General features: G+C 42.7%; 1 protein-coding gene across 1 annotated transcript in view; it reads left to right on the top strand.

Moving 5' to 3' along the window:
• NLRP2 (NLR family pyrin domain containing 2) overlaps positions 1 to 24,168 on the top strand; it is a 50,461-nt gene that overhangs the window by 6,561 nt on the left and 19,732 nt on the right. Inside the window, 4 exon segments of the mRNA XM_045077263.1 lie at positions 18,916 to 19,163; positions 21,357 to 21,521; positions 23,442 to 23,609; positions 23,950 to 24,135. Of these exon segments, the coding sequence (XP_044933198.1) occupies positions 18,916 to 19,163; positions 21,357 to 21,521; positions 23,442 to 23,609; positions 23,950 to 24,135 (767 nt within the window).

The following is a 24,168-nucleotide window of genomic DNA, read 5'->3' as shown; positions in this document are numbered from 1 at the left end:
CTTTTCTTTTCTTTTTTTTTCTTTTTTCTTTCTTCCTTTTTGAACCTCTTTTTATCCCCTTTCTCCCCACTCACGATTTTGGATCTCTTCTAATTTGGTTAAAGCATATTTTCCTGGGGTTGTTGCCACCCTTTTAGTATTTTACTTGCCCCTTCATTTACTCTTATCTGGACAAAATGACAAGACGTAAAAATTCAACACAAAAAAAAGAACAAGAGGCAGTACCGAAGGCTAGGGACCTAATCAATACAGACATCAATACAGACATCAGATCTAGAGTTCAGAATGACAATTCTCAAGGTTCTAGCCGGGCTTGAGATAGGCATGGAAGATATTAGAGAAACCCTCTCGAGAGATATAAAAGCCCTTTCTGGAGAAATAAAAGAACTAAAATCTAACCAAGTTGAAATCAAAAAAGCTATTAATGAGGTGCAATCAAAAATGGAGGCTCTCACTGCTAGGATAAATGAGGCAGAAGAAAGAATTAGTGATATAGAAGACCAAATGACAGAGAATAAAGAAGCTGAGCAAAAGAGGGACAAACAGCTACTGGACCACGAGGGGAGAATTCGAGAGATAAGTGACACCATAAGACGAAACAACATTAGAATAATTGGGATTCCAGAAGAAGAAGAAAGTGAGAGGGGAGCAGAAGGTATACTGGAGAGAATTACTGGGGAGAATTTCCCCAATATGGCAAAGGGAACGAGCATCAAAATTCAGGAGGTTCAGAGAATGCCCCTCAAAATCAATAAGAATAGGCCCACACCCCGTCACCTAATAGTAAAATTTACAAGTCTCAATGACAAAGAGAAAATCCTGAAAGCAGCCCGGGAAAAGAAGTCTGTAACATACAATGGTAAAAATATTAGATTGGCAGCTGACTTATCCACAGAGACCTGGCAGGCCAGAAAGAGCTGGCATGATATTTTCAGAGCACTAAACGAGAAAAACATGCAGCCAAGAATACTATATCCAGCTAGGCTATCATTGAAAATAGAAGGAGAGATTAAAAGCTTCCAGGACAAACAACAACTGAAAGAATTTGCAAATACCAAACCAGCTCTACAGGAAATATTGAAAGGGGTCCTCTAAGCAAAGAGAGAGCCTACAAGTGGTAGATCAGAAAGGAACAGAGACCATATACAGTAACAGTCACCTTACAGGCAATACAATGGCACTAAATTCATATCTCTCAATAGTTACCCTGAATGTGAATGGGCTAAATGCCCCTGTCAAAAGACACAGGGTATCAGAATGGATGCAAAAACAAAACCCATCTATATGTTGCCTCCAAGAAACTCATTTTAAGCCCGAAGACACCTCCAGATTTAAAGTGAGGGGGTGGAAAAGAATTTACCATGCTAATGGACATCAGAAGAAAGCAGGAGTGGCAATCCTTATATCAGATCAATTAGATTTTAAGCCAAAGACTATAATAAGAGATGAGGAAGGACACTATATCATACTCAAAGGGTCTGTCCAACAAGAAGATTTAACAATTTTAAATATCTATGCCCCCAATGTGGGAGCAGCCAACTATATAAACCAATTAATAACAAAATCAAAGAAACACATCAACAATAATACAATAATAGTAGGGGACTTTAACACTCCCCTCACTGAAATGGACAGGTCATCCAAGCAAAAGATCAGCAAGGAAATAAAGGCCTTAAACGACACACTGGACCAGATGGACATCACAGATATATTCAGAATATTTCATCCCAAAGCAACAGAATACACATTCTTCTCTAGTGCACATGGAACATTCTCCAGAATAGATCACATCCTCGGTCCTAAATCAGGACTCAACCGGTATCAAAAGATTGGGATCATTCCCTGCATATTTTCAGACCACAATGCTCTAAAGCTAGAACTCAACCACAAAAGGAAGTTTGGAAAGAACCCAAATACATGGAGACTAAACAGTATCCTTCTAAAGAATGAATGGGTCAACCGGGAAATTAAAGAAGAATTGAAAAAAATCATGGAAACAAATGATAATGAAAATACAACGGTTCAAAATCTGTGGGACACAACAAAGGCAGTCCTGAGAGGAAAATATATAGCGGTACAAGCCTTTCTCAAGAAACAAGAAAGGTCTCAGGTACACAACCTAACCCTACACCTAAAGGAGCTGGAGAAAGAACAAGAAAGAAACCCTAAGCCCAGCAGGAGAAGAGAAATCATAAAGATCAGAGCAGAAATCAATGAAATAGAAACCAAAAAAACAATAGAACAAATCAACGAAACTAGGAGCTGGTTCTTTGAAAGAATTAATAAAATTGATAAACCCCTGGCCCGACTTATCAAAAAGAAAAGAGAAAGGACCCAAATAAATAAAATCATGAATGAAAGAGGAGAGATCACAACTAACACCAAAGAAATACAAACTATTATAAGAACATACTATGAGCAACTCTACGGCAATAAATTTGACAATCTGGAAGAAATGGATGCATTCCTAAAACATATAAACTACCACAACTGAACCAGGAAGAAATAGAAAGCCTGAACAGACCCATAACCAGTAAGGAGATTGAAACAGTCATTAAAAATCTCCAAACAAACAAAAGCCCAGGGCCAGACGGCTTCCCGGGTGAATTCTACCAAACATTTAAAGAAGAACTAATTCCTATTCTCCTGAAACTGTTCCAAAAAATAGAAATGGAAGGAAAACTTCCAAACTCATTTTATGAGGCCAGCATCACCTCGATGCCAACACCAGACAAGGATCCCACCAAAAAAGAGAGCTATAGACCGATATCCTTGATGAACACAGATGCGAAAATACTCAACAAAATACTAGCCAATAGGATTCAACAGTACATTAAAAAGATTATTCACCACGACCAAGTGGGATTTATTCCAGGGCTGCAAGGTTGGTTCAACATCCGCAAATCAGTCAATGTGATACAACACATCAATAAAAGAAAGAACAAGAACCATATGATACTCTCAATAGATGCTGAAAAAGCATTTGACAAAGTACAACATCCCTTCCTGATCAAAACTCTTCAAAGTGTAGGGATAGAGGGCACATACCTCAATATCATCAAAGCCATCTATGAAAAACCCACTGCAAATATCATTCTCAATGGAGAAAAACTGAAAGCTTTTCCGCTAAGGTCAGGAACACGGCAGGGATGTCCATTATCACCACTGCTATTCAACATCGTACTAGAGGTCCTAGCCTCAGCAATCAGACAACAAAAGGAAATTAAAGGCATCCAAATCGGCAAAGAAGAAGTCAAATTATCACTCTTCGCAGATGATATGATACTCTATGTGGAAAACCCAAAAGACTCCACTCCAAAACTGCTAGAACTTATACAGGAATTCAGTAAAGTGTCAGGATATAAAATCAATGCACAGAAATCAGTTGCATTTCTCTACACCAACAGCAAGACAGAAGAAAGAGATATTAAGGAGTCAATCCCATTTACAATTGCATCCAAAACCATAAGATACCTAGGAATAAACCTAACCAAAGAGACACAGAATCTATACTCAGAAAACTATAAAGTACTCATGAAAGAAATTGAGGAAGACACAAAAAGAAATGGAAAAATGTTCCATGCTCCTGGATTGGAAGAATAAATATTGTGAAAATGTCTATGCTACCTAAAGCAATCTACACATTTAATGCAATTCCTATCAAAGTACCATCCATCTTTTTCAAAGAAATGGAACAAATAATTCTAAAATTTATATGGAACCAGAAAAGACCTCGAATAGCCAAAGGGATATTGAAAAAGAAAGCCAACGTTGGTGGCATCACAATTCCGGTCTTCAAGCTCTCTTACAAAGCTGTCATCATCAAGACAGCATGGTACTGGCACAAAAACAGACACATAGATCAATGGAACAGAATAGAGAGCCCAGAAATAGACCCTCAAATCTATGGTCAACTAATCTTCGACAAAGCAGGAAAGAATGTCCAATGGAAAAAAGACAGCCTCTTCAATAAATGGTGCTGGGAAAATTGGACAGCCACATGCAGAAAAATGAAATTGGACCATTTCCTTACACCACACACAAAAATAGACTCAAAATGGATGAAGGACCTCAATGTACGAAAGGAATCCATCAAAAATCCTTGAGGAGAACACGGGCAGCAACCTCTTCGACCTCTGCCGCAGCAACATCTTCCTAGGAACAACGCAAAAGGCAAGGGAAGCAAGGGAAAAATGAACTACTGGGATTTCATCAAGATCAAAAGCTTTTGCACAGCAAAGGAAACAGTTAACAAAATCAAAAGACAACTGACAGAATGGGAGAAGATATTTGCAAACGACATATCAGATAAAGGACTAGTGTCCAGAATCTATAAAGAACTTAGCAAACTCAACACCCAAAGAACAAATAATCCAATCAAGAAATGGGCAGAAGACATGAACAGACATTTCTGCAAAGAAGACATCCAGATGGCGAACAGACACATGAAAAAGTGCTCCATATCACTCGGCATCAGGGAAATACAAATCAAAACCACAATGAGATATCACCTCACACCAGTCAGAATGGCTAAAATCAACAAGTCAGGAAATGACAGATGCTGGCGAGGATGCGGAGAAAGGGGAACCCTCCTACACTGTTGGTGGGAATGCAAGCTGGTGCAGCCACTCTGGAAAACAGCATGGAGGTTCCTCAAAATGTTGAAAATAGAACTGCCCTATGACCCAGCAATTGCACTATTGGGTACTTACCCTAAAGATACAAATGTAGTGATCCAAAGGGACACATGCACCCGAATGTTTATAGCAGCAATGTCCACAATAGCCAAACTATGGAAAGAACCTAGATGTCCATCAACAGATGAATGGATCAAGAAGATGTGGTATATATACACAATGGAATACTATGCAGCCATCAAAAGAAATGAAATCTTGCCATTTGCAACAACATGGATGGAACTAGAGCGTATCATGCTTAGCGAAATAAGTCAAGCAGAGAAAGACAACTATCATATGATCTCCCTGATATGAGGAAGTGGTGATGCAACATGGAGGCTTAAGTGGGTAGAAGAAGAATCAATGAAACAAGATGGGATTGGGAGGGAGACAAACCATAAGTGACTCTTAATCTCACAAAACAAACTGAGGGTTGCCGGGGGGAGGGGGTTTGGGAGAAGGGGGTGGGATTATGGACATTGGGGAGGGTATGTGATTTGGTGAGTGCTGTGAAGTGTGTAAACCTGGTGATTCACAGACCTGTACCCCTGGGGATAAAAATATATGTTTATAAAAAATTAAAAATTAAAAAAAAAAAAAGAAAGTGTGGTCCTGGGATGCCTGGGTGGCTCATTTGGTTAAGCAAGCTGCCTTCGGCTCAGGTCACGATCCCAGCATCCTGGGATCGAGTCGCACATCGGGCTCCTTGCTCGGAAGGGAGCCTGCTTCTCCCTCTGCCTCTGCCTGCCATTCTGTCTCTCTGTGCTCGCTCGCTCTCCCTCTCTCTCTGACAAATAAATAAAATCTTAAAAAAAAAAAAAGAAAGTGTGGTCCTTATATACAATGGACTATCACTCAGCCATTGGAAAAGATGAATACCCAACTTTTGTATCAACATGGACGGGACTGGAGGAGATTATGCTGAGTGAAATAAGTCAAGCAGAGAGAGTCAATTATCATGTGGTTTCACTTACTTGTGGAGCATAAAGAATAGCACAGAGTACATTAGGAGAAGGAAAGGAGATATGAAGTAGGGGGTGAGAATCAGAAGGGGAGACATATCATGAGAGACTATGGACTCTGAGGGTTTCAGAGGGGAGAGGGGGGTCTGGGTGAGCCTGGGGGTGGGTATTAAGGCGGGCAAGGATTGCATGGAGCACTGGGTGTTATACACAAACAATGAATCATGGAACATTACATCAAAAACTAATGACATACTGTATGGTGACTAACATAACACAATAAAAAAAAATAAATACTATTTTGACTTGGGATCTTGGATGAGATAAGAGGCTATTCATGCAATCTCATTTGCATTCAAAGCAGCTCTTTGATGACCCTCCTGCAGAAGAAAGATTTAGGTAAACCAGCATGTAGGCCTGTATAAACACTTGGATGAGAGAAGAAACAAAGTCAGGACACAGATGAAGGGAAACACCGGTTCAAAGGAATGCACACATCTCTATGTTTATCACAGCATTATCTCCAAAAGCCAAATTAGAGAAGCTGCCCAAGTGACCTCTGACGGATAAAGATGTAGTATATATAATCAATGGAATATTACTCAGGCATTAAAAAGAACGAAAGCCTGCCTTCTGCCAAGACGTGACTGTAGCTACAGTGTGTAACAGGAAGCCACCTGTGCCAGTCAGAGAAGGACAAATATCACAGGATTTCACTCATATGTGGAATTTAAGAAACAGAACAAATAGGCAATGGGTGGGGGGAAGAAGCGAAAACAGACTCTCCACTAAAAAGAGCAAACTGATGGCTACCAGCAGGGAGGGTGGTAGGAGATGTGTAAAAACGGATGATGGTAATTGAGAGTACGGTCAACACGATGAGCACCGACTGTTGTGTAGACCTGCTGAGTCACTATATTGTATCCGGGTAACTAGTATGACAGTGTATATTAGCTTGACTGGAATTACAATAAAGAACTTAACCAATGGGGTCTGTGAGTGCCGGTGATCTTCAAGGTGGAGAAATGTTCCAGCCCAGCCGTCAGGGTCCTGATGCTCCCTGAGGTGACTTGAGTTCACGACTCTCTGCTACATGGGGAAGGAATAAGAGGGAAAGTGAAGGGGATGTGTAAAATAGATGCCTCCACCAGGAAAGCAAGGCGGGGGTGTTTGATTCCGGCCCTGTGAATATGCATGAGGATTTCAGATACTGGATTTCTGATGACAACCTAGGGTTGAGGAAGAGGCAGGCTGATAAGGTAAGTATCAATATATGTCTGGTGGGCCCTACACAGGACCATGAGAAGTGAGCTTGGATTGTGATGGGGGAGGGGCACTTCATAAACCAGCAGACTGGAGTTCGAATCCCATTCAAACACCCTTTAATGAAGCCAGGATCTTCACCTCAACAGGAAAGATTGCAAGTAGCCACCAGGGGATAAATAGTATTTGGAAATGCCATAAGAGCTCAGCTGATGTTACCTGAGGCTACAGCAAGAATAACGTCTCATGACTGCCTGGGGTCATCTCATTGTGTCAGTTGCATTAGGTGACATGCCCATGATTGCGGATGGGGAGAAGTTTTCAGAACCTTGTTGAATCAGCCTCTGACTTTCCACCTTTAATGCCTTTCCATCTGTCATGCTAAACGGGACAACCCCATACAGAGGGGCAATGTAGACAACCAACACGAGGACTAAAGTGAGGTCGAGCCATGTGCAAACATTGCTCAGCTGGAGAAAAAAGGACACAGGTCTCAAAACAAGGTCTGGTTCAAAGGCCCCATCCTTAATATGAGCACCAAACTCTCCACCTTGAAGCACAAGCTGGCAGAAGTAGTTCTGGTAAGAAGAAAATTCTGACCCTAAGCCACAGGGAGGACACTCTGCACTGCTGCTACTGGAGCAGGGAGTGAGGTAGAAGCCCGGGCACTACCAGAGTGAACAGGGCAGGTTCTTACCCGTCAGCCTGAGCCTCTGATCTCCATATAGTATCGTTCTCTAGGAACACCCCCTTTTCTACTCGCAGCCACATTTTCTGCAAGTTTTCACAACCCTTGAGGCAGAACGATGCGTGCACCAGGTCCAAGGTATCTTCCAAATGCAGGGACACTTCTGTGACCTGGGCCATGGCCTCCTTCACAAGCTGCTCCTCCTGGGATTCGTAGAGACAATACAAGGTCTCCTTCGTGTCTGTCACCGAGGAGAAGGGTCTGTGTTCAGGGGACTGCACTGTGCATTCCAGTAGCTCCCGCTTGAACTGAGTGGACACTGGGCAGCCAAAGGTGGTCCCCAGCTCCCTGGCCCTCTTTTCATTGGCGAGGCCAAACAGGAAGCGCCTGATGGGGGCCAGGTGGGGATTCTTGAGGCCTTCTTCCTTGGAGAGCAGCCTCTGCACACCCCCAGTGTGCCAGATGGGGCTCCCCATGTCTTGGCGGCCCTAGACCCAGGCCTTGGCCCCGCATGGGCGCGAACCCGCTGCAGAGGAAGTGCAGCAGCAGAGACGTGGTGGTCCAGCAGGTGAGCCGGGGGTCCGTGCCCTCGGCCATCTGCAGCCTCAGGCAGGTACATGCCATCCAGCACACGGTGGGCACCGTTCCCATGCAGAACAGCGCCGTGTTGCTTCTCATCAGCTGGAAAGCACACAGGGCCTGAGCCTCCTCTCCGAAGTGTCACAAGAAATACACCCTCCTGTCGCGCTCGGAGAGCCCCTCCATCTCCACCAAGAGCGGGTGCTCCACCAGGAGCCGCAGTTCCCTCAGGGTCTTGGGCTGGGTGGTGACCAGCAGGGTGGCTGTGGGGAAGAGATTTCTCTTCAGTAGGCTGCCCAGGAACACCGGCGCAGGCCTCCACATCCTCCAGTCACCACCCAAGTCGTGTGCCAGTGCACCCATGCCCTAGAACACGCGCAGCTCCTCTAAAGTGTCGATGACCAGCAGGAGCTTGTACGCCTGGGCTGGGACTTGCGGAAGGGCGCACTGCAGGTCTGGGGTGCTCTCCGCCAGCAGCTCTGCGAAGGAGCAAGTCCCCTTGCGGCTGAGCACCTTGCCACTGAGATTGAAAGCAACGCGGGGGGTCTGCATGAGGTGTCCTGTGTCCAGTCCAGCATGCACTTCTTGGCCAGAGTGGTCTTCCCTATGCCTGTGGGACCATGCAGCACCACTGTGTGTGGAAATGGCCCTCTGAGCATTTTAGGATTACAGAATGGAATCTGTGTCTCATATCTTTGGGTGACTGTGTGAATGTTCTCACTGGCTCCAGGCCAAAAGTTCTTCCAGATTTGCTGGACCTTCTCTTTCAAAACGCTTCTGTATTTATCCTGTTAACCTTCAGTGATTGGAGGTAGGGGATAGGAAGGACATAGCTGGTTATTAATTAGGGGAAAAAAGATACTTTGGGTTAGGTAGGAAAAAGACAAAAAAGAATGGCCTGACACCAGACTCCTCCAGGAAGACAGGATACAGACCTGACTTTTCTCCTTCCAAAAGTTCCTTTGCTGCTTCTGGGTTTGGGACATCTTCTCCCTGTACTTGAGTAAGTGCTGCAAAATACAAATTAAAGATGAGCTTGACACAAAGACATGTGAATTTCTTTTACCAGAAATACAGTGTTAAAGTGGATCTAAGGAGTACAGAATCTAATCTCTGTCCATATCATGTGCTGGGAGGTGCAAAGGCCGGGTTTATAGAGACGAACAGAGCAAATGACCTTCTTTTTTTTTTTTTTAATTTTTAATTTTTTATAAACATATATTTTTATCCCCAGGGGTACAGGTCTGTGAATCACCAGGTTTACACACTTCACAGCACTCACCAAATCACATACCCTCCCCAATGTCCATAATCCCACCCCCTTCTCCCAAACCCCCTCCCCCCGGCAACCCTCAGTTTGTTTTGTGAGATTAAGAGTCACTTATGGTTTGTCTCCCTCCCAATCCCATCTTGCTTCATTGATTCTTCTTCTACCCACTTAAGCCTCCATGTTGCATCACCACTTCCTCATATCAGGGAGATCATATGATAGTTGTCTTTCTCTGCTTGACTTATTTCGCTAAGCATGATACGCTCTAGTTCCATCCATGTTGTTGCAAATGGCAAGATTTCATTTCTTTTGATGGCTGCATAGTATTCCATTGTGTATATATACCACATCTTCTTGATCCATTCATCTGTTGATGGACATCTAGGTTCTTTCCATAGTTTGGCTATTGTGGACATTGCTGCTATAAACATTCGGGTGCATGTGTCCCTTTGGATCACTACATTTGTATCTTTAGGGTAAGTACCCAATAGTGCAATTGCTGGGTCATAGGGCAGTTCTATTTTCAACATTTTGAGGAACCTCCATGCTGTTTTCCAGAGTGGCTGCACCAGCTTGCATTCCCACCAACAGTGTAGGAGGGTTCCCCTTTCTCCGCATCCTCGCCAGCATCTGTCATTTCCTGACTTGTTGATTTTAGCCATTCTGACTGGTGTGAGGTGATATCTCATTGTGGTTTTGATTTGTATTTCCCTGATGCCGAGTGATATGGAGCACTTTTTCATGTGTCTGTTCGCCATCTGGATGTCTTCTTTGCAGAAATGTCTGTTCATGTCTTCTGCCCATTTCTTGATTGGATTATTTGTTCTTTGGGTGTTGAGTTTGCTAAGTTCTTTATAGATTCTGGACACTAGTCCTTTATCTGATATGTCGTTTGCAAATATCTTCTCCCATTCTGTCAGTTGTCTTTTGATTTTGTTAACTGTTTCCTTTGCTGTGCAAAAGCTTTTGATCTTGATGAAATCCCAGTAGTTCATTTTTTCCCTTGCTTCCCTTGCCTTTTGCGTTGTTCCTAGGAAGATGTTGCTGCGGCAGAGGTCGAAGAGGTTGCTGCCCGTGTTCTCCTCAAGGATTTTGATGGATTCCTTTCGTACATTGAGGTCCTTCATCCATTTTGAGTCTATTTTTGTGTGTGGTGTAAGGAAATGGTCCAATTTCATTTTTCTGCATGTGGCTGTCCAATTTTCCCAGCACCATTTATTGAAGAGGCTGTCTTTTTTCCATTGGACATTCTTTCCTGCTTTGTCGAAGATTAGTTGACCATAGATTTGAGGGTCTATTTCTGGGCTCTCTATTCTGTTCCATTGATCTATGTGTCTGTTTTTGTGCCAGTACCATGCTGTCTTGATGATGACAGCTTTGTAAGAGAGCTTGAAGACCGGAATTGTGATGCCACCAACGTTGGCTTTCTTTTTCAATATCCCTTTGGCTATTCGAGGTCTTTTCTGGTTCCATATAAATTTTAGAATTATTTGTTCCATTTCTTTGAAAAAGATGGATGGTACTTTGATAGGAATTGCATTAAATGTGTAGATTGCTTTAGGTAGCATAGACATTTTCACAATATTTATTCTTCCAATCCAGGAGCATGGAACATTTTTCCATTTCTTTGTGTCTTCCTCAATTTCTTTCATGAGTACTTTATAGTTTTCTGAGTATAGATTCTGTGTCTCTTTGGTTAGGTTTATTCCTAGGTATCTTATGGTTTTGGATGCAATTGTAAATGGGATTGACTCCTTAATATCTCTTTCTTCTGTCTTGCTGTTGGTGTAGAGAAATGCAACTGATTTCTGTGCATTGATTTTATATCCTGACACTTTACTGAATTCCTGTATAAGTTCTAGCAGTTTTGGAGTGGAGTCTTTTGGGTTTTCCACATAGAGTATCATATCATCTGCGAAGAGTGATAATTTGACTTCTTCTTTGCCGATTTGGATGCCTTTAATTTCCTTTTGTTGTCTGATTGCTGAGGCTAGGACCTCTAGTACGATGTTGAATAGCAGTGGTGATAATGGACATCCCTGCCGTGTTCCTGACCTTAGCGGAAAAGCTTTCAGTTTTTCTCCATTGAGAATGATATTTGCGGTGGGTTTTTCATAGATGGCTTTGATGATATTGAGGTATGTGCCCTCTATCCCTACACTTTGAAGAGTTTTGATCAGGAAGGGATGTTGTACTTTGTCAAATGCTTTTTCAGCATCTATTGAGAGTATCATATGGTTCTTGTTCTTTCTTTTATTGATGTGTTGTATCACATTGACTGATTTGCGGATGTTGAACCAACCTTGCAGCCCTGGAATAAATCCCACTTGGTCGTGGTGAATAATCTTTTTAATGTACTGTTGAATCCTATTGGCTAGTATTTTGTTGAGTATTTTCGCATCTGTGTTCATCAAGGATATCGGTCTATAGCTCTCTTTTTTGGTGGGATCCTTGTCTGGTGTTGGCATCGAGGTGATGCTGGCCTCATAAAATGAGTTTGGAAGTTTTCCTTCCATTTCTATTTTTTGGAACAGTTTCAGGAGAATAGGAATTAGTTCTTCTTTAAATTTTTGGTAGAATTCACCCGGGAAGCCGTCTGGCCCTGGGCTTTTGTTTGTTTGGAGATTTTTAATGACTGTTTCAATCTCCTTACTGGTTATGGGTCTGTTCAGGCTTTCTATTTCTTCCTGGTTCAGTTGTGGTAGTTTATATGTTTCTAGGAATGCATCCATTTCTTCCAGATTGTCAAATTTATTGCCGTAGAGTTGCTCATAGTATGTTCTTATAATAGTTTGTATTTCTTTGGTGTTAGTTGTGATCTCTCCTCTTTCATTCATGATTTTATTTATTTGGGTCCTTTCTCTTTTCTTTTTGATAAGTCGGGCCAGGGGTTTATCAATTTTATTAATTCTTTCAAAGAACCAGCTCCTAGTTTCGTTGATTTGTTCTATTGTTTTTTTGGTTTCTATTTCATTGATTTCTGCTCTGATCTTTATGATTTCTCTTCTCCTGCTGGGCTTAGGGTTTCTTTCTTGTTCTTTCTCCAGCTCCTTTAGGTGTAGGGTTAGGTTGTGTACCTGAGACCTTTCTTGTTTCTTGAGAAAGGCTTGTACCGCTATATATTTTCCTCTCAGGACTGCCTTTGTTGTGTCCCACAGATTTTGAACCGTTGTATTTTCATTATCATTTGTTTCCATGATTTTTTTCAATTCTTCTTTAATTTCCCGGTTGACCCATTCATTCTTTAGAAGGATACTGTTTAGTCTCCATGTATTTGGGTTCTTTCCAAACTTCCTTTTGTGGTTGAGTTCTAGCTTTAGAGCATTGTGGTCTGAAAATATGCAGGGAATGATCCCAATCTTTTGATACCGGTTGAGTCCTGATTTAGGACCGAGGATGTGATCTATTCTGGAGAATGTTCCATGTGCACTAGAGAAGAATGTGTATTCTGTTGCTTTGGGATGAAATATTCTGAATATATCTGTGATGTCCATCTGGTCCAGTGTGTCGTTTAAGGCCTTTATTTCCTTGCTGATCTTTTGCTTGGATGACCTGTCCATTTCAGTGAGGGGAGTGTTAAAGTCCCCTACTATTATTGTATTATTGTTGATGTGTTTCTTTGATTTTGTTATTAATTGGTTTATATAGTTGGCTGCTCCCACATTGGGGGCATAGATATTTAAAATTGTTAAATCTTCTTGTTGGACAGACCCTTTGAGTATGATATAGTGTCCTTCCTCATCTCTTATTATAGTCTTTGGCTTAAAATCTAATTGATCTGATATAAGGATTGCCACTCCTGCTTTCTTCTGATGTCCATTAGCATGGTAAATTCTTTTCCACCCCCTCACTTTAAATCTGGAGGTGTCTTCGGGCTTAAAATGAGTTTCTTTGAGGCAACATATAGATGGGTTTTGTTTTTTTGCATCCATTCTGATACCCTGTGTCTTTTGACAGGGGCATTTAGCCCATTCACATTCAGGGTAACTATTGAGAGATATGAATTTAGTGCCATTGTATTGCCTGTAAGGTGACTGTTACTGTATATGGTCTCTGTTCCTTTCTGATCTACCACTTGTAGGCTCTCTCTTTGCTTAGAGGACCCCTTTCAATATTTCCTGTAGAGCTGGTTTGGTATTTGCAAATTCTTTCAGTTGTTGTTTGTCCTGGAAGCTTTTAATCTCTCCTTCTATTTTCAATGATAGCCTAGCTGGATATAGTATTCTTGGCTGCATGTTTTTCTCGTTTAGTGCTCTGAAAATATCATGCCAGCTCTTTCTGGCCTGCCAGGTCTCTGTGGATAAGTCAGCTGCCAATCTAATATTTTTACCATTGTATGTTACAGACTTCTTTTCCCGGGCTGCTTTCAGGATTTTCTCTTTGTCATTGAGACTTGTAAATTTTACTATTAGGTGACGGGGTGTGGGCCTATTCTTATTGATTTTGAGGGGCATTCTCTGAACCTCCTGAATTTTGATGCTCGTTCCCTTTGCCATATTGGGGAAATTCTCCCCAGTAATTCTCTCCAGTATACCTTCTGCTCCCCTCTCACTTTCTTCTTCTTCTGGAATCCCAATTATTCTAATGTTGTTTCGTCTTATGGTGTCACTTATCTCTCGAATTCTCCCCTCGTGGTCCAGTAGCTGTTTGTCCCTCTTTTGCTCAGCTTCTTTATTCTCTGTCATTTGGTCTTCTATATCACTAATTCTTTCTTCTGCCTCATTTATCCTAGCAGTGAGAGCCTCCATTTTTGATTGCACCTCATTAATAGCTTTTTTGATTTCAACTTGGTTAGATTTTAGTTCTTTTATTTCTCCAGAAAGGGCTTTTATATCTCTCGAGAGGGTTTCTCTAATATCTTCCATGCCTATCTCAAGCCCGGCTAGAACCTTGAGAATTGTCATTCTGAACTCTAGATCTGACATATTACCGATGTCTGTATTGATTAGGTCCCTAGCCTTCGGTACTGCCTCTTGTTCTTTTTTTTATGTTGAATTTTTACGTCTTGTCATTTTGTCCAGATAAGAGTAAATGAAGGGGCAAGTAAAATACTAAAAGGGTGGCAACAACCCCAGGAAAATATGCTTTAACCAAATTAGAAGAGAAACAAAATCGTGAGTGGGGAGAAAGGGGATAAAAAGAGGTTCAAAAAGGAAGAAAGAAAAAAAAAAAAACAAAAAGAAAAGAAAAAGAAAAAAAAAAGAAAAGAAAAGAAAAGAATTTTTAAAAAAAGAAAACACCTAAGAAAAATGTAAAAAAATATATATATATTAGATAAACTAGTAAAAAATCGTTAAAAAAGAAAAAGGTAACATTTAAAAAAAAAATTTTACCCAAAGGCGAGAAAAAAAAAATGAAAAAGAAAAAATTAAATTAACTGCAAGACTAAAAAAAATCACAGGAAAAAAGCCATGAGTTCCGTGCTTGGCTTTCTCCTCCTCTGGAATTCTGCTGCTCTCCTTGGTATTGAAACCGCACTCCTTGGTAGGTGAACTTGGTCTCGGCTGGATTTCTTGTTGATCTTCTGGGGGAGGGGCCTGTTGTAGTGATTCTCAAGTGTCTTTGCCCCAGGCGGAATTACACCGCCCTTACCTGGGGCCGGGGTGAGTAATCCGCTCGGTTTGCTTTCAGGAGCTTTTGTTCCCTGAGCGCTTTCTGTAGAGTTCCAGAGGACGGGAATACAAATGGTGGCCTCCTGGTCTCCGGCCCGGAGGAGCCGAGAGCCCAGGGCCCCACTCCTCAGTGCGCCCTCAGAGAACAGCGCCCAGTCACTCCCGTCTGCCTGACCTCCGGCCGCGCTCCAAGCTCACCGAGCCTGCGACCGGTTCAAGGTAACACGGAGCTGCGAGCTTACTGTCGGCTCTGTCTCTGTAGCCGGCTTTCCCGTTCCAATACCCGCAAGCTCTGTGACACTCAGACACCCCCGATCCTTCTGTGACCCTGCGGGACCTGAGGCCACGCTGACCCCGCGTGGGCTTCGCCCCGGTTTAGCCTCTGGAGCGATGTCCCTCAGCGGAACAGACTTTTAAAAGTCCTGATTTTGTGCGCGGTTGCTCCGCTGGGAGCCGGCCCCTCCCCCCGGGGTCTATCTTCCCGTTGCTTTGGATTCACTTCTCCGCCGGTCCTACCTTTCAGAAAGTGGTTGTTTTTCTGTTTCCAGAATTGCTGTTCTTCTTCTCTTCGATCTGCCGATGGATTTTCAGGTGTTTGCAATCTTTAGATAAGCTATCTAGCTGATCTCCGGCTAGCTGAAGCAGTCTCAGCTTGCTACTTCTCCGCCATCTTGACTCCTCCCCCGGACCACACTTTCTTTACCCATTCATCTGTTGAAGGGCATCTCAGCTCTTCCACAGTTTGGCTATTGTGGACATTGCTGCTATGAAGATAGGAGTACATATGGCCCTTCTTTTCACATATATATCTTTGGGATAAATACCCAGTAGTATGATTGCTGGGTCGTAGGATAGCTCTATTTTTAATTTTTTGAGGACCCTCTTTTTTCTTCTTAACCTTGGTTTAGTTAAAACCAATAATAGAGCCAACATGAACACTGCAGGTAATTAACCACAGTTGGACTGCTTTGTCCTTGGAGCCCCCATCTGAGAAGAAGGCAATGGATGTCTTTAGGTGTGATTACAATCATTCTGATCTGAAACACAAATGGATGCTTTCCATGAACGTTCTTTTCAGGTGCCTTTTGCCACTTTCCCTTCTGTCCTGCTCACCACAGCAGGCCCATAGCATTGCTGGTCTGTAACTCCGGGACGCTTAAATCACAGGCTGCTTTCAGTCAGACCACTTCCTCCGGTAGCACAGTGGGAACGAGCCCATGTTCTACACAACGGCTTGATTATCTTCCCCTGATAAGACCATTGCACTAACCCTACACAGCCTCAGATGTCTTTCCCCAGAGCATATAGACCATGCTCTTTGAAAGGCACAAACTAGGTTTCTAAAGGCTTGTCCTCCTCATGTTGCTTCAAATTCTGCAATGAGGACATTAATTTTAAATATATCTTTCATCGAGGCAAGTACCACTAATAAAACCAAAGGTAAAACCTCAACCTAAAGCAGCCAGGCATGCTGAAGCTGACAGAACCTAAGTTCTTTCTGGATTCTTTCTTCCTCTATTTCAAACCACAAAATGTCCACTTTGTGTAGGACTTGCTATTCCGTCAAGGCTAATAATGGAGCTTCTTGACTTTAGAAACTGCTTATTTCTTCTCTAAGCTCTTTTGAATCTTAGGAAGATATTCACGTTGACTCAAATTTACTCTCCCATTAGTGACTTTGGAAGGGTATCCCCCAAACATGGTCTTGTGTAGCCTTGCCCATCTCTAGGAGAAAGGACAATTGTCCTTCAGAAGATAGGGTGACATGAGTAGCCAGCCTCAGCAGGCTTGAGGGAGAGTGGAAAATAAGAGGTTAATTATTCAGATTAATGTTTATGCCCTGGAAACCGGCCACCTTCGTTTGAAAGCCACCGAGCCCAGTTATAGGCTGAGGAATGGAAGATGGTAGGAGGCAACGAAGGTGCTGGGTCTTACTGTTTGACTTTGAGCTCTGTCTCTGTTACGGCTCTGTTACTGTGATGATGGGGAGTGAGTTAGACGCTTTCTGGGCTTCCTTTCCATTATCTTCAGGTAAGCACTGGACCTACTTCGAAGTAGTATTTTTAGATGACTAATTCTAAAATTACTCAAGGTTCCTAGCATATAGGAGTTCAAATTCCAGCTTCAACTTTCATTTACACTTTTCTCTCTTATATTTATGTGCTGGTTACTCTTATTCCTTGCACACTCGTACCTTCAATTTTCTCCACAAAAACCTCCAAATATTTGATTACTCTTAGGTCCCATAGTATTTCCCCATCAATAAGTAAAATGTTTCAACTTTCTGACACATCATGGCTTCAAGTGTTTGTACTGTTTTCCTGAAAATATTTTTCTGATTGCAAAGATCCCTTACATAAATAGAAAATGAAAGCAATACTGAAAAGGATAAAGAAATCATATCACCTACACCAACCCTATGCCCAGAAGCAACCACAGAACAAAATAAACATTCTCTTAAGTCTGTGATTACATCTTCTCAAGTTTTTATGGACGTTTTAGGTTACAAATACAGTTGTAAATTAGATTGAGAATATCATGCATATGGATACACCATCTGACATTCAGATCTCTGACACGCATATCGCTCATTTTTTCATCAATGGTGTATATTGTTTTTTATTTTTTTAATTTATTTATTTTCAGCATAACAGTATCATTATTTTTTCACCACACCCAGTCTTACCTGGTTGATCCTGCCAGTAGTCATATGCTTGTCTCAAAGATTAAGCCATGCATGTCTAAGTATGCACGGCTGGTACAGTGAAACTGCAAATGGCTCATTAAATCAATTATGGTTCCTTTGGTCACTTGCTCCTCTCCTACTTGGATAAATGTGGTAATTCTAGAGCTAATACATGCTGACGGCCGCTGACCCCCTTCACGGGGGTGATGCGTGCATTTATCAGATCAAAACCAACCTGGTCAGCCTCTCCCTGGCCCCGGCGGGGGGGCGGCGGGCGCCGGCAGCTTTGGTGACTCTAGATAACCTCAGGCCGATCACATGCCCCCCGTGGCGTTGACGACCCATTTGAACGTCTGCCCTATCAACTTTCAATGGTAGTAGCCGTGCCTACCATGGTGACCACGGGTGACGAGGAATCAGGGTTCGATTCCAGAGAGAGAGCCTGAGAAACGGCTACCACATCCAAGGAAGGCAGCAGGCACGCAAATTACCCACGCCTCCAGGGGAGACTGCGATGTTTTTGTTTTTGTTTTATTAAATTTATTTATTTTCAGCATAACAGTATTCATTGTTTTTGCACCACACCCGGTGCTCCATGCAATCGGTGCCCTCTATAATACCCACCACATGGTACCCCAACCTCCCACCCCCCCCACCACTTCAAACCTCTCAGATTGTTTTTCAGAGTCCATAGTCTTTCATGATTCACCTCCCCTTCCAATTTCCCCCAACTCCCTTCTCCTCTCTAACTTGTTTTTAATTTTGTATCAATGATCTTAGACTTTTGGTGTATTCTAAACCTCTGTTAGATTGTTGTGCAAGAAGTTTGAGTTCTGGGTAAAGTGGCTCAGTAAGTTCAGCATCTGACTTTGGCTCAGGTCATGATCTTGGGGTCCTGGGATGGAGCTAGAGTCGGGCTCCATGCAGGAAGTCTGTCCCTCTCCCTATACCCACCCCTACCCCCACACCCCTATTCCTGCTTGTTCACTCACACTCTTTCTCTCAAATAAAAAATCTCAAAAAAAAAAAAAAAAAAAGCAAGCAAGCTTGAGTTCTTTCTCCAGTGACCTGTCTCAGGTGATGACTTGTCTGACAGTGATGCTGAGTGATTCAACCATCTGACTTTAGAGCTCTGCCTGTTTATTGGTGTATATACCCGGAGCAGCCCTCCCTAAATAGCTTCACAATGAGGGACCGGTGGTCGTTTTCTCTCCAGCAGTCTTCGGTAATTTCCCTTCTTTGCCTCTTCCCAACAGGTTCCAGAATGATCAATATGTGCTTCCTTTCTGGATGGATCTTCTTTCCGTGTTCGACTCAAACAAGAGTCTGGTGTTTCTAGATATCAGTCAGAGCTTCCTCAGTACCTCATCCGTGAAGCTGCTTTGTGAAAAAATAGATTCCGCTCCCCATAATCTTCAGAAAGTGGTGTAAGTAGACGCTAAACCCGGATAAATAAATTTTTAAAAATTTTTTAAAAATTTTAAAAAAAAGAAAGAAATTAAAGTTATTAAAATTTCAAACTTTTGAGACTTTTTGAGAAGTTTTGTGGCCCAATATATGATTTATCTTGGTATGTATATTATGCATTTTGGATGGAATGTACATTCTATTGTATTTTAGTTACATGTGATATTCTACAAATGTTAAGGTGCTGATAGTGGTTTTTCAGACCCTTTATGTTCAAACTGATTTTTTTTTGGTCTACATTTTCTATAATTTATAGACAGTATGCTGTTAAGATTTCTAGCTATGATTACAGATCTTAAGCACTTACAAATTTGTGACTGATATGTTGAAATGTTGTTCTTCATCTCCAATAACATGTTTGAAATCATTTTACCTAATATTAATAATACTAATTACTAATATTTAAAAAAATAAAAAAATAAAACCCCTAGGGCATAACCAGGTTCCTTACATTTTTCACATTGGAGTAATATTTGAATCCCTTTCCCAAAGTCCAACTGGGTACTCAAGACATGAGGAATTGAGACAGTCCATAACTTACACTTGTCTACTGAATTGTATGAAGTAACTTTTTCCAATTTTTTTATTGTGGTATAACATAAAACTTATCATCTTAACCATTCTTGAGTTCACAGTGATGGATTTTTAAATGTGTAATTATGCGACAGCCACAACCATTCATCTCCAGGACGCTTCATCTTGCAAAACTGAAACTCTGTCTCCCATTAAACAATAATTCCCTGTGGTCCCTTCTCCCCAGCCCCAGGTGATTTTAACACACTGTGAAATACGATTTGGATGTCCACGAAACTCCATGACAACCATCCAGATCCTGGCGGCAGCTTCAGTACCCCTAGACAACCATAGGGCTGTGCATAGAACAGAATTTCTCAACCTCTGCAGACAGTGGGATTGGGCTGTCCTGTGCATCATAGGATTTTAGCAGCAGCCCTGGCCTCTATCTTCCAGATGCGGGTGGCACCCACACCCCTGCCTCCAACTGTGATGACCTAAAATGTCTCCAGACATTGCCAGGTGTCCCTAGGGGATGCAAAATCACCCATGCCTGGGAGCATTGTTGGGGAGATGGTATCAATGTGCTGAGACAGACCTGTGACCTGGGCTGGGTATACGTCTGAATCTGATCCAAAAATCTAGAAGTTGAATGAAGTTGGGAAGAAATAAGGGGGGCTCAGAAGCACCAGAGAAAAGTAATTACACAAGTTAAATACTCGTAATCAGAATAGAGTGTGGTCCTGTCTGCCTGTGACAACACCTCAGAGTCTTCCTGTGGGCCCCCCCTTGCAGCTCACATGCTGGGAAAGTCCTGGAAGCTTACACATGGGCAGGTTGTGGGGGGAGGTTTAGGGAAAGAGAGCAAACATGAGTTAGTCTGCAAAGTGAGCTCTGGTACCAGCAAGATGTTCTCCAAATGAAGGCATCCTTGTTCACAGGTTTCTTTGTCAACATAGAGAAAGAAGGGTCTCTTCTGCTCACTTAGGGTTGCACCAGCCATGCGATCCTGATTCTACACGTGAGATGTTGAGCAGGACCCAGTGTTCCTGAAACGTTCCCATGGTAACACTTGAGGGGAACAAACTACTACCCTTCCTTATCTCTTTCAAAAACCCACAGAACAGCTTTCCTCCAAAACAACTGTTGAGGACCAACTTCCCTTTTTCAGAAGTCTGAGATGACTAAAGAAACGGGGGCTTCTGGGAGTTCCTAAAATTAGATGTTCGTCAAGCCGTACAAAGTTTCAGTTAGTGCAAAATGGGTGAGTTCTGGGGATGTAACCTCACCAATGTGACAACAATTAACAAAACTGCAAGGTATCGTTGAAACTTCTAAGAGACCTGATCTCCAGTGTTCTTGCCACAAAAAAAAAAAAAAAAAAAAAAAAAAGAGAGAGAGAGAGAAATGGTGACTATGTGAACTGAAGGTATATTCACTAGCTTGTTTGTGGTAATGATTTCACAAGGTAGGAGTATATCAAAATATTAAGTTGTGTACCTTCATATATACAGTTTCTTGACCACACCTCACTGGAGGTGAAAAATAGGAACAAAGTTCCCAGTGTTTAAACCTATTGTGGCCCTTTGTTCCCATGTATGTAGAAATGCAAGATTTTACCTTTCTTATTATTTCTCTAGCCTCAAAAATACTTTCCCAGTGGACACCTATCGAAACTTCTGTTTTGTTTTTTGTGGCCATGAGACTCTCACGCATCTGACCCTTCAAGGAAATGACCAGAGTGATATGCTGCCCGTATTGTGTGAGATTATGACACACCCACAGTGTAACCTACAATACCTCAGGTACACCCCATTCTCCCTGAGAACTCCTCACATGTGCACAGAGATGCCACAAGACTGTAGAGCAACTCTATATAAATTGGGGGGAAATCCCTTATTCTGATTCAAAGCAGTGCTACTCCGGGCACATGCCTCACAACAGAAAGTGGGCTGGAGTTTAGTTTCCTCCTGTACTGATCACTGAACAACCTAGACAACCATCCATAGCAGTCCAACAGAACATTCTGAAACTGGATACCATTCTCAATCAGAGAGAATGTTTGTGGTTTATGTTTCTCCGATGTCAAGGTTCAGAATACCAGATTGTGTCCAGATTCATCTGTCCAGGCAAGGATGCATTGACAGCACCAGGTTTTCCCTTTCTTGGTAGTCCTCTGGGTTGAGAGGTCTCCCCTTGGGATGTTCTCCACCTGATTGCTCTGGTGAGGGTTTCCATCACTCATCCTGGGGTGCCCTTGATCCTCACTGGGCCACACTTTAGTCATAATAGGAACACAGTTCAAGGTGATCTGTTGGACTCTGATTGTGGTTCTGCCTCTACATTACGATCTCAGGCTATTCAGCCAGGTCTTAACCCATCTGCAGATGGGGAATGTGCATCTCCCAGGGATTTGAGGACTAAGACTGAGTCCAAGCACACTTATGCTCACTGTTATATTATTGATAATAGCTGTTGCCAAATTGACCATTGATAATGATGTTCCCTTCTCTTTCCTGTGAGGATTCACCAGGAAAAGAAAGTGTGCAGTTTGAACACTTGGGATATTAACTTGCTTCTTGAGGAATAAATGGATGCCCAAAAATGGAAGGAGGGGATTCCAGAAAAATTTGTTTCATTGCGTGGAGCACTGAGTGTGGTGCAACAACAATGAGTCTTGGAACACTGAAAAAATTAAATTTTAAAAAATTGTTTTACTTTATGGGAAGCCATTAAATACTACTTTGGGAAAAAAATTCTACTTTGTGTTCCAATGCCCAGGTTAACTTCAGTTCCTCTATTATAGGTTAGGCTCTAAGAAAAGGAAGTGTTCTGATGACTTTTACTTACGTTTAGTTATAGGGTACACAGTGCACTTCACACTTCAGGCAAATTATCAACTTTAATGAACTCTCAGCATGAGGGTATGACTTATTTCCAATTTAAAGGTGGAAATGAGGTTTGATGAAGTTACATAACTTGGCCACATTTGCATGTATAGTAAATGGTAGATCTGGGATGTTTTACTATTTTTTTAGAAACCCCACTCCAAAGACAATGATACACATAATGTCCCAACAGAATTCCATTCTCCATGGTAAGAACGCTCTCTTCGGATAGAGTGTGGGTCCCTTGCTGGCTGAAATGGTTGACTGACTGGATGTCTAGAGTAGTTCTCCACATGTGGTCTCCACGCTAGCAGCAGCTGTATGGCTTAGGAACTTGTTAAAACCCAAATTCTTGGGTCTGACTCAGATCCTCTGAACCATCGTCTGAGGGTGTGGCCCAGGAGTCTTCTGGGTGATATAAGATACCCCAAAACCGAAGCCAGTGGATTCTGCACCCAGAGTTTCTTTTTTTTTTTATTTCTTATTTTTTTTATTTTTATAAATTAATTAATTTATTTTCAGAAAACAGTATTCATTATTTTTTCACCACACCCAGTGCTCCATGCAATCTGTGCCCTCCATAATACCCACCACCTGGTAACCCAACCTCCCATCTCCCTGCCACTTCAAACCCCTCAGATTGTTTTTCGGAGTCCATATGCACCCAGAGTTTCTTATTTGCATTTCTAACTGCCCGCCAGGTGACGCAGATGCCACTGGGTCAGGGACCACACTCCGCATCCTCTAGTCCAGGACCTGACATAACGGGGAACAAGGGGTGGGAGTGGAGACCAGTGTTTGGTTCTTAAGAATGACCTGTTCCCATTTCTCTGGCAGGTTGGTGTCTTGTTTGGCCGCCCCCCAGCAGTGGGCCCATCTCTCCTGCTCCCTCAGGATCAGCCAGTCCCTCACATGCCTGAACCTCACAGGAATTGAGCTCCCGGAAGAGAGTGCCAAGTTGCTGTGAACGAGTCTAAGACACCCAAAGTGCTTCCTGCAGAGGTTGTCATGAGTACCATCTCTCTTCCCATGGAGCATCTCTGTTTTAGGTCTGTGGCCACATAGGGAAGAGCAATGGTAGTACTGGGTGTACAGGGCCACCCGTAGGGGACCTCCTCCTGATGCAGACACCCGGTTCCCACTTCGGGTCCCAGGCAGGTGGCTCATGCATCCCATCCTTCTCTTACTCCTGGTCCTTCATTACTGAGCCTCAAACACATGGTGAGAGAAGAAGGGGGCTCATGAGAAGGTTGGTAGCCGGGGACTCGAGGCTTTGGGGACAGCCAAGAAAATGGGGCTTCGGAAATATCCTCCCCCTCTGACTGCTCGTGTGACACTTTGGCAGGCTGGAAGACTGTCACCTTTCAGAAGCATGTTGTAAGGAGCTGTCCTCTGCCTTGATCGTCAACCATAGGCTGACGCACCTGTGCTTGGCCAAGAATGCCCTGGGAGACGGTGGGGTAAAGCTGCTGTGTGAAGGCTTGAGTTACCCGGACTGCCAGCTGCAGGGGCTGGTGGAAGTCCGTGCTGTGTGTGTGTGCATGCATGCTGGGTTCAAAGAGCA

Source organism: Mustela putorius, unplaced genomic scaffold, assembly GCF_011764305.1.
Source record: "Mustela putorius furo isolate JIRA1106 unplaced genomic scaffold, ASM1176430v1.1 tig00000196_pilon_pilon_pilon, whole genome shotgun sequence".
Lineage (NCBI taxonomy): Eukaryota > Metazoa > Chordata > Mammalia > Carnivora > Mustelidae > Mustela > Mustela putorius.
Note: the sequence above shows the minus strand (reverse complement) of the source record. Positions and strands in the feature narration are given on the sequence as shown.